Source organism: Ursus americanus, chromosome 7 (genome assembly GCF_024610735.1).
Source record: "Ursus americanus isolate L20-20 chromosome 7, mUrsAme1.1.p, whole genome shotgun sequence".
Taxonomy (NCBI): domain Eukaryota; kingdom Metazoa; phylum Chordata; class Mammalia; order Carnivora; family Ursidae; genus Ursus; species Ursus americanus.
The window spans coordinates 13558896-13573876 of NC_142133.1; the positions used below are offsets into that span (position 1 = coordinate 13558896).

General features: G+C 36.4%; 1 protein-coding gene across 2 annotated transcripts in view; it reads right to left on the minus strand.

The window, feature by feature from the left end:
* LRPPRC (leucine rich pentatricopeptide repeat containing) overlaps window positions 1–14981 on the minus strand; it is a 106113-nt gene that overhangs the window by 54238 nt on the left and 36894 nt on the right. For both annotated transcript variants that reach the window (XM_087863360.1, XM_045771856.2), the window contains exons 15-21: window positions 5552–5579; window positions 3729–3786; window positions 2536–2642; window positions 2227–2304; window positions 1838–1882; window positions 1383–1496; window positions 246–376 (exon numbers count right to left, since the gene is read on the minus strand). In XM_087863360.1, the coding sequence (XP_087719486.1) occupies window positions 246–376; window positions 1383–1496; window positions 1838–1882; window positions 2227–2304; window positions 2536–2642; window positions 3729–3786; window positions 5552–5579 (561 nt within the window). The remainder of the gene's footprint in view (window positions 1–245; window positions 377–1382; window positions 1497–1837; window positions 1883–2226; window positions 2305–2535; window positions 2643–3728; window positions 3787–5551; window positions 5580–14981) is intronic.

Consider the following 14981-nt stretch of genomic DNA (forward strand, 5'->3'; position numbering starts at 1 on the left):
AGTCAATGGGGGAAAAACCCTGGCTCTAAGGAACAGGATGTCTGATCATACTTAAACAAAGACTCCTTGCTGAAAACAAACCATAACTAATCAAAGGGAGGCATATTATGAAATTTTAAAAACAGTAACAAAAAAGAATTTTTAAATATTACGTTCTGTAAAAGTGATATTCAATTTACATGATCCATCAAGGACTGTCTATCAGCATAAATGCTGATGATCTGCTTCAGTGCCAGAGTACTCACAATTCTTGTTTCAGGTTCAATGCATCTTCTGCATTATCATGTCGACAGCACAAATTTATTAAAGCGGCATAGCCACCAACAACCATGTCTGATTCATATTTTGCTTTCACTTCAAGAGCTTTTTGCATGTTCTGAGATAAAGGACAGAAGCAAAAAAGAAGGAAGAAATGACATAAAGGTAAAAACGTACAATCTTTAGGTTTAGCATTCACAGTGTAGAAAAAGTTAATAGCACTTTAAAAACAAATGGAGCCATGTTATTACTTTCCCTCCTCCTTGGTGTTTTTATTCACCTTTCAAAAAGCAGGCAAAATACATATGTAGGGTTTAAGAGATTTGTTATGTGTAATGCAAAACAAGTTGCTGTGCCAAATTTGATGTTTCAGCTTTGTAGGTATTATAAAAAAGACGTCCAAATTAAATATGTACCCTACTCACAGTCCAATTTCCATACACAGAAATATATATCATGGCAAAGTTCTTCACAGTCTAGTTTATTAATATCCAAGTAAAGTGAAAAAATATTTTAGAATTCAACAGTACTATGTTATAATCTTAAGGTCAGTTATGGTTTTTTCTCCCTAAAAACACAGGCATACGATCAAATCATATTGAACTAGAAACTGAAAAAGTCTAGTGAAATGCCACAAATTGCAGACACACACTAAAATGAACACAAAGTACAGCTGGACGCCTGCTGAAAAAAGGCAAGAGACCCTTTATCTCAGAAAGAGCTTTTTTCCAGCAGGAAAATGGAATTTCAATCCCTGCATTAACAACCTAGTAATATTTGACTTGCAAATGACTACTGCATGTATCAGTTGCTTGACAATCTAGATATAAGAGACCGGAGCCATGGCTTGAAAGGACATTTGGCATGTATGATAAACCTATCACGGCTGTTACTATCATTCACTTTGCAGATTATCGTAAACAAACTACAGCAACCCGAAAACATGCCATTCAAGGTGTAGCTGAAATTAGTTAACCTTTCATTTAATTGCATTCTTCACACACATGACGTATAATAATCAATTGTGAAAATCATAAATATTACATTTGGCTTTGCTTATTACTTTTATCTGTAAAGAATTTTTTACCTTTATAGTACATTTGAAACATTTAAACAAATGTTACCTCTTCTGAACAAAGCGCTACTATGAGTTGCTTTAGGACATCTCCTATAGGTTGATTTGTAGCTTTCAGCTTTTCAAGTGTAGACTCCAAAACAGATGATGGCAGCTGTGCAGTCTACAGTAACAGAAAGGAGAAAGATTTACTACAAAAAGAAAATGCACCCCTTGTCACTCTTCCCTTTAAGCTGACCTTTCCTAGGTGTCATAAAAGCTATCACGGACATTAATCTGGGGATCCGTGGATGAACTCCAGGGATTTTTGAAGCTCCTGGGATACATACGTAAATTTCTTAGATATGCTCATTTTTCTGAGATGGGGAATAGCTGTTATCTACTTCTTAGCTGTATACCGGTGACAAAAATGTTAGGAACCACTGGTTTTATAAGGACACAATCTAGAATTCTCTTAAATGTGGTGGTTATAGCATGTGGAATCTACTCCAAAAACCTACTTACTTTTCGAGAGTCTGTCTTCTCTCTTTCAACCAATACATTAATATCCTAAAATTGAGATTTAAATTAGAATTAGAAAACACATGGAAAAATATATTAGCAAATGTCAAAAGTGAATTTCAAAAGTTTCAGCTCAATTTACTATTTTTCCATCTTTTCAAAGTCTTCCAGAAATTCTATTCATACTCCAATAACCATCGTAATGAAGATCTTAAACACATCCTTCAATATATAAACAGTATTTACCAACCATCAATGAAAAGCTTTCTTTTAATGGTTGCCATGTAAGGAAACTGTTTTTGGCCAAAAGCATCATACTTATATACAATTTTAACATGCTTTTATATATAAATTAAGCATTTAAAAAAAGTTGATTACTATTTCACACACACCTTAATCAATTCAGGAACATGGTAGCTATCCAGTAGATTACGAATGCCTCTGTAGATATTTTCAGGAATTTTTACATCCTGTGCAAAGGGAAAGGAGGAAAGAAAACAAAAGCAAAAACAAAAACAGGCTGAGTTTTAGACAATCAAACTGAAATTTGTCTAACAGAAATTATCTCAGACATAATTTAAGTCTCCAACTCGTGTATGTCATTGAGAAGTGGTCTGGTTGTACTTAAAAGCAGCAATTTCAAATCTAATAGATACATGTCAGACAGGACAGGCATTATATAGCAAAAAATGAAATGGTACCATCTCCTTCAGCTGATGGAAGTATTGTCTCAAACGCTCCTCCTTGGCCTGTACCTCTGAGTCACTCATGCTGTCAATCAAGTTATAAAGAAAATAGCCAACAGCTTCTGTGGAAAAAAACAAGAGAAAGCATTCCACTAAAATTACTGAGACTGTCATGTTATCAAGATTAATTTATAAGAAATCATTTTGGTGTGAGATGTCACCCTGATGAGAGGCTCTGAAATGGCAACACTGATCACTGAGGCATAGAGATTATGTGGTTTGGGAGCACATATCTAACTGGTGAGTGAAAGGAATATTAATTATTTTCAGACCGAGTGACAGCTTTTCCGTACTGAATCTTACTTCAATCTATTTTTTTCCACCACTCTGTGACAGAAGTGGTCCTGCCCAAGGCCTTACCCCTTTCCCGTCCAAGTCACGAGCAGGAAGAATAAATAAATGCCTTGTACACATTTCTGCACTAATTTTTTTGTGGGCAATATTTAGGGAACATATAAAATTAGAAACGACTGTCAAATGTTGAGTACAGAAAGTTCAGTAATTTTAATAAGCAGATACAGTAATCCTGTGGAGAGCTGCCTATTAGCCAATGAAGAACCAAGATTAACAAAGATGTTTTGTAACAACAGTAATTTTCCTATGCGTTCAAGCATAAAATGTATAGGGCCATGTGTTAATACCTAGGATAGAAAATCTGAACTTTCAAGAAGGGTACCTTCTTAAAGAAAACCATATATTCTAGGCTTCGTTACATGGAAAACAAAAATCATTAAATGTCAAAATAATGTATTTTGGATAATAAATTATATTTAAGTGGGAAAAAACCTAAAGATCTCTTTTACTATTTTATACATTTAAAATTAACTATACCTCCAAAATATTAAAATAGCACACACTAAGAATGACTGGTCTTTAAGCCTATTTTCACAGGTGCTGTAAGAAGCGTTTCTTCAGTGTCTGAACAGAAAAAAGCCTCCAACCCTGTCTTTAAAAACAATTACAATGATAAAACCAAACACCTCAGAGATCTCAAAATGTTGTGGTTATCAATATAAAGATTTATAACCAAATGTTTTCAAATTTCACTTTCAAAAAGAAAATGTTTACTGCCGTAATCCTTCTAGCCCATCATTACACAGAAGAATGGATTTGTGGATAAGTTACAATCATCGAAATTGAAACGCTACCCGTTGGTCCTGGAGGCTCCTGGCAATAACGTCCACTCTTATACAACAGTTCTGTTATCTGGTAAGACAGAAAATGCACGCATTGCAGCAAGAGAAGCAAACAAGAACAAATACAATCTGAAATTGAATTCTTGAAATAATAAAGCCTCTTCCCGGTAAGGTATTATTCTATATCACAGTAATTCAACACTACCCCCACCTGCCAAGGAAATTGTTTCGTTTTTAAATAATAGGTTTGTCTTTAAAAACAAAAGCAAAACAAACCCATGTTGAAGGAAAACTACAATGTTTCATGAAATGTCACTAAGAAACCCTCTAAACGGATTTGTTTATATATTGTTTTAAATAAACTGTTATAAACAGGAAATAGCTTACAGGAATTATCAACCAATATTATTTCTCATCATGTTGTTTTTGGTCTTGTTGAAACTGGACCAGTTTCCTCCTTTAAAATGAAGTATTACAGTAAAAAATGCTGGATCACTAAATAACTTAATTTTTTTTAGTTTTTTCCAATGACATTTTCCCAGTTATTTTAATGGCATTAAAACCAAAGGGGTCAAAAGCTCTCATGCGCTTGTTCTCACAGATTCCTATCAGCTGAACGCACAAATACTAAATGACATACACAACACGTGTTCTTCAACGTTAATTTTGCTGGCAAAATTTTAACTAAAGAAATCCAAATACATATTTTGTGATGAAAATGATTACAAAACCTACAGTACTGGCCAGTAACTTTTGAACACAGTATCTGACTATACATCCTTGGGCTGAAGACAGTAAGAACGGAAACAAACGGCGCGTTTCCTAAGTGACATGAGTTAGGAATTCCGAACTACTTTATGTGTATTCTATGACTGAACTTATTTGCTCTTAAAATAGCACCTGGCACACATTACAAGTGTTAACAACTCAAAATGCAGTTACTTCTACTACTATTAATTTGCTAATATAGAAAATGAGGCAGAATTGACTATATCCCACTTGACTCCACCATGAAAATCAGGCTGCAGTTAACGGCAATTCAGAGCATAGTTAAGGTAGAAAGTACTCAAAAGCAAAGCAAAATGAAACAACTCTCATCAAACTGTTTTTTAACCAACACAGACAGGTATAGAAGGCAGACAATACATTCTACCAGAAATTACGACCATACATATCTAAGATAGCTACATTTAATACCAAATTTTGAACAAAAACACATTTCATGAACAAACCGATAAAAAATCTTTCTAGTCAAAAAAAAATCACTTCCAAATATAGATTTCCCGATCATAAATTATAATTAACTATATAGTTTGACAGGCAGAATACTTAAAACAGAATTAAATGAAATTTAGATTTTAAAAAATATTTAAATTGGGAATTCCAATTAATAATGTACATTCTGATTTTATTTAGCTACAACTCTTTCTTGCAATTCAGGATAAGGATAATTGTACCTCCTGCATGAAGGCAGTTAACCTCTTTAAAAAATAGCAATTTAAAATTGATCTATATATCATACATATTTAGACAAATATGTATGTGTATATATTTTTTAAATTAGCTACTAAATCTGTAAATCAAATGTCACTGCAATGATGTTAACAGCTGTCCTTCGAAAAAATTGAAGACCTTATGAAGAATTTAGGACTAAGGATTGCTTCAATAATAAATTTCATGCTTTAGGAAGACAGTTTTAAAAAACCACCAATTTCAAGATTCTAAAGTCATTTAATTTATAAGAACACATCATAAATGTATGAAGCTCTTACAACTTTTGCTCTCAATAGCTTTTTATATATCACCTTAGGAACTGCAGTATTAGGAGTACTTACTTTGCTCCAAAGATTTATATCCATACACCTGCAGAGGGCAGCAAAGGATTAAAAATAAATACAGAGGTTTTAAAAAACATTTTAAGTTAAAACACACTAGCAATGATTATATGCAATGCATACAGATCAAAATCATAAACTAAGTAAGTAAATAAATGTTTCCAAAGGTAACATTTCAGGACAAGATAATTTAGAAAGGCTGACTCTTACTTTGAACCATCAAAATAATGATTGGTTTGGACAAGAATCAATAAGAACCATCCCTAAATCTTTGGGTCCAAGTTTGACAGAGTTAAGATATTTGCATACTCTCAAAGCATCTGCCCACAGACTGCTTATTAGGTGCAATGGTAAAGACAGAAACCATATAATGGAGAAACTGAACATCTTCACTAGGCGATCAAAATTAACATCACTAATGAGACACTGATGGGACACTGTGTGTTTTTTAGATTTCACTCCCTGAGGACAGAATATCTATTACTCCTGTGGTATTCCAGGCAGTAATGTATAACCTGAACTTAATTAATTAAGGGGAACCATCATAAGGAACATTCCATAAACTAACTGGCCTGTATTCCTCCAAAATGTTAATGTCATAAAAGACAACAGCTGAAAAAGTGTTCTATACTAGAGAAAATTAAAGATAAAAGGCAACTAACATCCATCCCTAAAGCAGATTCTGGAAAGGAGGCGGGGAAATTATAAAAAAAAAAAAAAAAAGAAAAAAATTTTGATAAAACTAGAACGAGAAGAGCTACAGTAGACAAAAATATTCCATCAATGTTAAATTTCCTGAATTTGTTAACTGTGCTATGGTTATGTAAGAATATCCTTCTTCTTTAGCGGGGGCTCTGGCTGGCTCAGTCAGTAGAGCATGCAACTGTTCTAAGTTCAAACCCCAGATCTGGGGTACAGATTATTTAAAAATAAAATCTTAAAAAGAAAAAAAGAATATCTTTGTTCTGTAGAATTATATGCTGCCATATTTAAAGGTAAAGGGTCATAATACATGCAGCCTAAGCCCAAATAGTTAAAAAAAATGTATTATCTATATGTATGTATGTATATACGGATTGATAGATGAACAGACTGATAGATTCATTCACTAATGAATAGGGGTAATGTGCCAAAATGCTAAAAGAAGTTAGTAAACGGGATATAAAGAGTTCTCTGTGCCATTCTTATAATTTTCTGTACATCTCAAATTATTTCAAAGAAAGCAAAAGAAGAGCTCACCCAAATTTTTCCTATTTAAATGAAAAGCCATTTATAAAACAGGATAGCCAGTGAACGCTGGTCTTATACTATTTCTGAGCTTTGTAAATTTAACATCTATAAGTACTGTATATTTATTTAAGATTTATTTATTTTTATTTGAGAGAGAGAGCGAGCTTGTGTGCACGGGGGCGGGGGCAGAGGATGGAGAGAGAAACTGAAGCAGACTCCACGCAGAGCACAGAGCCCGATGAAGGGCTAGATCTCAGGACTCTGAGATCACAGCCTAAGCTGAAACCAAGAGTCGGACATTAAACCAACTGTGCCATCCAGGCGCTCTTTATATTTAAATATGTCATCTACTTCAGAAAGACTAATCATGTGTTTTAATGGTAATTTTATAATGTAAATGTAATACAATTTATCAAAACTTATAGAATATATTATATATATTATATTTACATTGTAAAATGCCCACAAAATCTATAAGCCTTTTTAAACCTGTACCCTTACAGGTCTTTTTAGGCCTTATAGGCCTTTTTAAACTTGAGGTTGGACAGCTTTGAGTAGACTGAATTTTGGTAGAGTGAGTTAACAAGGCACTTATTTTTATTTTAAATGGAGGTGTTTGGCTGGGTGAGTCAGTAGAGCATGCAACTCTAAATCTCGGTGTTATAAGTTACGAGCCCCATGTTGGGTGTAGAGATTACTTTAAAAAAAAAAAGGTTTTTTCAGAATGAACTACCAAAACATCCAACAACTTAGATGGATTTCAGGGGCATTATGCTGAGTAAAAAAAGGCCAGTCTCAAAACATGACATACTTTATGAGTCCACTTAATTTTACAGAAAATTATCTTTGCAAAATAACAAAATCATATAAATGGAAAACAAATTAGTGGTTGCCACAGGTTAGGGATGGGGTGGAGGGAGTGGCAGGACTACAGGGGGTGGTGGGAGGGGTATGTGTAGTGACAGAAGTAGTTCTTTATCCTCACCGAGGCAAATCTACACATGTAATAAATGCCAGAACTACACACACACATTGTACTAATGAAAAATTCCTGGTTTTGATAATGTACTATAGTTATGTAATCTGTAACCAGTGGGGGAAAATAGAACACAGAGGGCCTATGCGCTCTCTACTCATCTTTTCAAGTTCTTGTGATTCTATAATTACTTCAAAATAAAAAATAGCAATATGTTCCATGCCCCTCTGGAATCTTCTTCCTTATGACGAAATCATCCCTCCCACTGATACACATTAAGAAATAGTTTTGAAAAAGAAGATGGATTCTTATCTATAGATGGGGAAAAAAGTGTTTATGAAGCCCTATGTTTAGTATAGTGTTTATTTTGTTTTGGGAAAAATTCTTTGAGAAATCAGTTAACAGAAGAAATGATAAACTGACCTAAAAATCATAGCTCAGGGATGTGGCAGAAAATAATCTCTCAACTACTACAAGTTTTCGTCTCACCCATCTACTGATTACATACAGAGCAGCCTCCTGTTTTGTTTCGTGGTTTTTTTTTTTTTAATTTAAAGATTTTATTTATTTGACAGAGAGACAGCCAGAGAGAGAGGGAACACAAGCAGGGGGAGTGGGAGAGGAAGAAACAGGCTCCCAGCAGAGGAGCCTGATGTGGGACTCGATCCCAGGACTCTGGGATCACGCCCTGAGCCGAAGGAAGACGCTTAACGACTGAGCCACCCCAGGAGCCCCAGAGCAGCCTCCTCTGATTACTTGACTTTTCCATATGTAAAAATAAAAGAAAAAAAACTTTTTAAAAAAAATTTTGCCAAATACTAAGTGAGAAAGTGAGAACTCAAGATATGAGGATATGGGGCGCCTGGGCGGCTCCGTCGTTGGGCATCTGCCTTCGGCTCAGGGCGTGATCCTGGCGTTCTGGGATCAAGCCCCACATCAGGCTCCTCCACTGGGAGCCTGCTTCTTCCTCTCCCACTCCCCCTGCTTGTGTTCCCTCTCTCACTGGCTGTCTCTTTCTCTGTCAAATAAATAAAAAAAATCTTTAAAAAATAAAAAATAAAAAAAAGATATGAGGATAAAATGCTGCACAGTGAACACTAAGATAAATAGTCTATATTGATAAAAAAATAAGTCATCTTTTTTGACCAGGCTAGAACAGCTTTAATTTCAAGGAATCTTAATCTATAGGTATCTACCACATCTATGAAATTGGGGGGTGGGGGGGAGAGAACGGAAATCTTTGCAAGCAAGAGGCCAATGCCCAAAAGTACACAATATTAAATCACAAGACTTATACTGGTTTGTTAGCTTTTTGGTATCATGGACCCCTTTGGGAAGCTGATGAATCCCTCCTTTCAATTACTGTTAATTTCGTCAGATGTGATAATATTATAGTGGTTACTTTGTTGTATTTAAAATAAGTTCTGGGGGCACCTGGGTGGCTCAGTCAGTTAAGCATCCGACTTCTGATTTCAGCCAGGTCATGATCTTAGGGTTGTGAAATCGAGTCCCCATCTGCTTGAGATTTTTCTCTCCTTCTCCCTCTTCCCCTCTTCCCCTCTCCCTCTCTAAAAAACAAAAACAAAAACAACAAAAAATAAAATAAGGGTCGCCTGGGTGGTTCAGCTGGTTGAGCGTCCAGCTCTTCGTTTTGGCTCAGGTCATGATCTCAGGGTTGTGAGATGGAGCTCTGAGCTCAGTGGGGAGTTTCTTGAAGATTCTCTCCTTCTGCCCCTCCCCCAACTCATGTGCATGCTCTCTCTCAAATAAATCTTTAAAAAATAATAAAATAAAAAAATAAGCTCTGAGATGTATTACTGAAGTCTTTATAGGTAGAATGACAAGAGATCTGTAATCTGAACAGTCCATCCAGGAGGAGAAGAAGGGGTTGGGGGAGGAAAAAAATGAAACAAGATGGCCAAAATCTTAACTGCTAAAGCTGGCTGATGGATACTTTTCGGAGTTCTACTTTTGTGAATGTTTGAAAACTCCCATAGTAAAACACAAACACACACCATCTCTGGTCTAAATGTTGAACCTCTACTCCAACTCTCAACATTAATAAGCTGGGCTTCCTTTTTTTTTTTTTTTTTTTAAGATTTTATTTATTTGAGAGAGAGAGAGACAGAGATAGTGTGAGAAAGCACAAGCCAGGAAAAGGAACGGAGCCTGATGAGGGCCTCGATCCCAGGACCATGGGATCATGACTTGAGGTGAGGGCAGACGTTCTACCGACTGAGCCACTTAGATGCCCCAGCTGGGCTTCCTTTTTAAGAAAAGCTACTTAATCATATCTTTCTATCAAACAACTTACATAAAATAAAAAATATTAAGATATTAAATTGCCCTCAAACCCGACATTAAGTACCCAGGGAAGGCATGGAGATATAACTTCAGAATTGTAACTATATCTAAAAGAGCTCACAATGACTAAAAGCCCTACCCTGAATGTGCACCTTCAGGATACATGGCACAGGTTAAAAAAAAAAAAAAAAAAAAAGTACAGAATCTTTTAAAACTAAGCTTTTGTAAAGAACAGTCAACACTTCTTCACTGTATATTTACTCCTTAATTGAATGCAATCTGACTTCTGGCCCCAAACCTCCACTTAAAGTACTCTTGTTAAAATTACCATTAATCTCAACTCAAAATTCAACTAACACTTTTTGGTCCTCTTTAACTAAGTTTTGAGATTTGTGCTGTTGATCATTCTCTGCCAATCTCCCACTGATGCTACTCAGTGCCTTTCAGAAATTCTCCGTCCCTGCCTGCTCCTTAAGCAATCCTCTGTACCAGGTTCCAAGTGCCTTACATTCTTTTATTTTTAAGATAATCCTACATGTAGATATTTAAATTCCTGTATCACAGGGGCACCTGGGTGACTTAGTCGTTAAGCGTCTGCCTTCGGCTCAGGATGTGATCCCAGGGTTCTGGGATCGAGCCCCACATCAGGCTCCTCCACTGGGAGCCTGCTTCTTCCTCTCCCACTCCCCCTGCTTGTGTTCCCTCTCTCGCTGGCTGTCTCTCTCTCTCTATCAAATAAATAAATAAATAAAATCTAAATAAATAAATAAATAAACAAACAGACAAATAAATAAATAAATTCCTGTATCACAAAAAAGCAAACAGAAAGGCTAAGCAGGGATGCCTGGCTGGCTCAGTCAGTAGAGCACATGACTCGATCTCAGGGTTGTGAGTTCAAGCCCCACGATGAGCATAAAGATTACTTAAAAAAGAAAACAAATAGGCTATCTAAAGTATCTTCACCTGAAATTCCACAGGCACTTCAAAAGATCTCACAAATCATTACCTGCACCTTTTTCTCCTCTTTGAATATCCACTGTCAGTCTTACCTTCATTACATAAATCAATGGCTCAAAGCCATGACTCAAAGTCCAAACCTCATGACTTGGAATGAGATCATTCATGAAGGGCCCCAGGCTACCATTTTGGCTTTATTTCTTGCCATTATTTCATAGTTTCTTGGGCTACCATTACAGTAATCTACCTTCAGGTCCCCGGATGCACTGTTTTGTCAGCCTCAATGCCTTACAGTTGCCTTCTTATTTTCTGGTCTCCAGCTATGAACAACTCGACAAGAAGTTTCCCGTTCATCCTTGACTTACCTATTATTTTGTGGTCCCAGCCCTCGGCACACACAAGTAAGTTTCTGAGCACTCAAATTGTTTTAAATGTCGTGAGGGGGAGCCTCACTGGCTGACTGAAAAGAGGACTGTACCGTCTGGCATTTATCTTGGTGAATTCAATAGGGCTAATATCAGAAACCTGGTATTTTTTTTCAACATATGAAAAGCAGCACCACTTCAATGGCAAGAAGTCCCACTTGCCAAGTTCAGACTATTTGCATCCAGTCAGAGAATCCTTCCTTCAATCACAGGACTCTTCTGTGGCAAAAAAGACTTAAATGCCTGCATGTCAATTCTGAAGCATTTATCTTTTTGATATGTTACACTCCCAGCCAAGTTTTGAACTAGTTTCAGTGACATTTTGTCTCTTGGAAGCGACTCAGTATTTCTGGTGGTGGCGTTTTCAATAATATACAATATGTATACTGCCCTCTTTCTTATTTGCACTTTTTCAGCTAGCACTATTGTTAGAAGGAAAGTCTTACTCATACTTACTATCATCCTACCTCGGATCTGACGTAAGAATTTACGAACTTTATCAGTCAGATTTAAAATGCCCTTTAAGATATTCTTTAAAAAGAGCCTTATTTTTTAAAAAAGCTTAGAAGCAAAAATTCCCTAGTAATCTTAAATAATCTCACCCTAACTAAGCAGTATTGAATGTAAATAGTATTCTACAGATGACTTTGCCTACATACGTTAACAATTTATAAATTGTAAAACTTGAAGAAGGCATGTACTTGATTGGTAATTAATGACCATGTCTTGAGCTTATCAACTTACAGAAATACTAGCTCACCACTCAAACACTACTCTCAAAAGACATGAAGAAAAATAGTATTAGTATTTCAAAAATATTGTGGGAGCATAAAAAATTAATCTGGGGGGCGCCTGGGTGGCTCAGTCGTTAAGCATCTGCCTTCGGCTCAGGGCGTGATCCCAGAGTTCTTGGTTCGAGCCCCATATCAGGCTCCTCTGCTGGGAGCCTGCTTCTTCCTCTCCCACTCCCCCTGTTTGTGTTCCCTTTCCCGCTGGCTGTGTCTCTCTCTCTCTGTCAAATAAATACATAAAATCTTAAAAAAAAAAAAAAAAAGAAAATTAATCTGGGCCAGCAGGTTATAGAACACAGACCCTGGACCTACCACTTTGGGGGCAGTTTATACTGAGGGTAGACAACTATGCCACAATCACATGCCAATATTGAACTGCATATCTAAGTTTCCCTGCGGATTGGCTAAGGTGACTATGATATCTCATTCGATGCTCCGTAACTTCTTACATTTTGGATGATTATGAATAATTACTTTTGCTAAGGAGTAACTAAGTGACTCTCTTACAGGACTTGCAGACAGTTAATTTGGGCTCTACTGGGAATGCCCATCAGTGCTCAGTTTTCTTCTACTCATTCAGCCAATTCTGAAGTTGCTAGAGTACAATGGGACTTTGGAGAAGCACACGATAGGTAACTGTTTGAATAGTTGTACTAAATGTCCTACAAAGGGATTTTTTTTTTTTAAAGGTTTATTTATTTGAGAGAGAGAAGAGTGTGAGTGCCCACTGCAGAGGAGGGGCAGAGGAGGGGCAGAGGGAGAGGAGAGAGAGAAACTCAAGCAGACTCTGCATTGAGCGCAGAGCCTCACACGGGGCTTGTTCTCACAACCCTGAGATCCCAACCCGAGCCAAAACCAAGAGTTGGACTATTAACTGATTGTGCCACCCAGGCGCCCCCTTGCAAAAGGATTTTGAAGTATATATACCATTTGATTCGCATCAAATAAAAGAACAGAAGGCTACATTATAATGCTAAGATACTGCATTGCAACAACATTATGTTCTGAATTTTTAATAGTTTTTGGGCTGGGAGAGAAAGAAAGAAATCACCTATAGTCATAAATCCTTCAAAATATGTACATATTCTTATGAATAACCTCAAATTATCAGAGCCTGAAACTTTTCTATATCTATAATAAGAAAAACTCACCAACATAATACAGTTTTAGAACCTACAGATTTAAAATACTTTCCCAGGAGGGACTAGTTACAGCTTGTCATAGAGCAGACTACCAGAGGGGAGAGACCCTGACATAGAGCTCTGGAGACCTACAGCTCAGTCTTTAGCTGAGTACTTAAAATCACATGTGAGTGAGGAAAGCCTAGGGAACTACCTGAGACCTTTCCAGAGACTGAAAAAGACAAAACCCACACAGGCATGGGAATAGCTCACATTTCCAACAATCTCAAAAATATATGGGGTAGGCGTGCCTGGTTGGCTCAGTCAGTGGAGCACGTGACTCTTAATCTCAGGGTTGTGGGTTTGAGCCCCACGCTGGGTGTAGAGATTACTTAAAAATAAAATCTTTTAAGAAAACACAAAAACCATGGGCTAGCAAGCAGAATACTCAGAAGGATACTGCCTCAATAGTGGAGCTGAATTAATTTAGTGGGTATAATCCTAGACTTAAGGCTGCTCTAATCCTGCCTAGCAAAGCATAATGCAAGCACTAAGAACACTATTCCAAGAAACTTAACTCAAGACATCGGAACAAAGCTCAAAAATATTTAAAGGAATAAAAAAAAAAAATCCACCTTCAGTAGAATAAATTTCACATCTGGCATCCAATCAGAAATTACAAAGAAGCAAAAATATATGATGTATAATGAGGGGAAAAAAGTAACCAAGAGAAACAGACCGAAAAATGACACAAATGATAGAATTAACAGACAAAGCCATCAAAAAGTATCTATCAATATTATCTCCATATAGTCAAGAAGGAAGAAAAAAGCGTAAGTATGCTAAGGAGATATGGAAGATATATTTTTAAAAATCCAAACTGAATTTCTAGAAATGAGAACTATCATATCTGAGATTAAAATATATTCTAGATAGACGTCTGCCTCCACCAACCCTCCACACTGCACAAATTAGTCTACTTTCTTCAAAATAAAGGCCAAGGTCCTTTATGTTATTTACCATATTTCAATCTGATCCCAACAAGCACCTCCAACCCCACAATAAACACTTGCTAAATTAAAGGGAATGCCTAAACACAGAAGCGGAAAATAAAGCCTCCGTATTAATTCAACAGCACCGACCATGTGCCCGTATCAATCTAGGCACTGAAGATTGTGCAATAAACCAAACAAACACAGAGCGTATGTTCTAATCAGCCAAACAGCTACCACAAAATCTGTCACAAAATAATAACAAAAAGATATACATGCCTTTATATTTTAACCATTTGTTTTCCCAAATTACCACAACTTAGGTTGCCTCATTTCCCAGCCCACAATAAATCAAAAACAGCAAATTATGTAAGTGTGTGTAGGTTACTTATGGCAAATATACTGAAAGTTGTCAAGAGTGACAGCAAAAACTCTTATAGCAAAGATGATGACACAAAGTTAAAAAGCAGAAACAGAAAACGTAGCAAGCAGACTCATTTACTGGAGGGGCAAGCAGCTCTGCACACTTTAATCACTAAGGCACTATGAGCTCAATGACTGACCTAGGTATATATCGGAATGTACAACTTGTTTTTTTCCCATCACACTGGATCAACTTTATAGTTTAAAGATT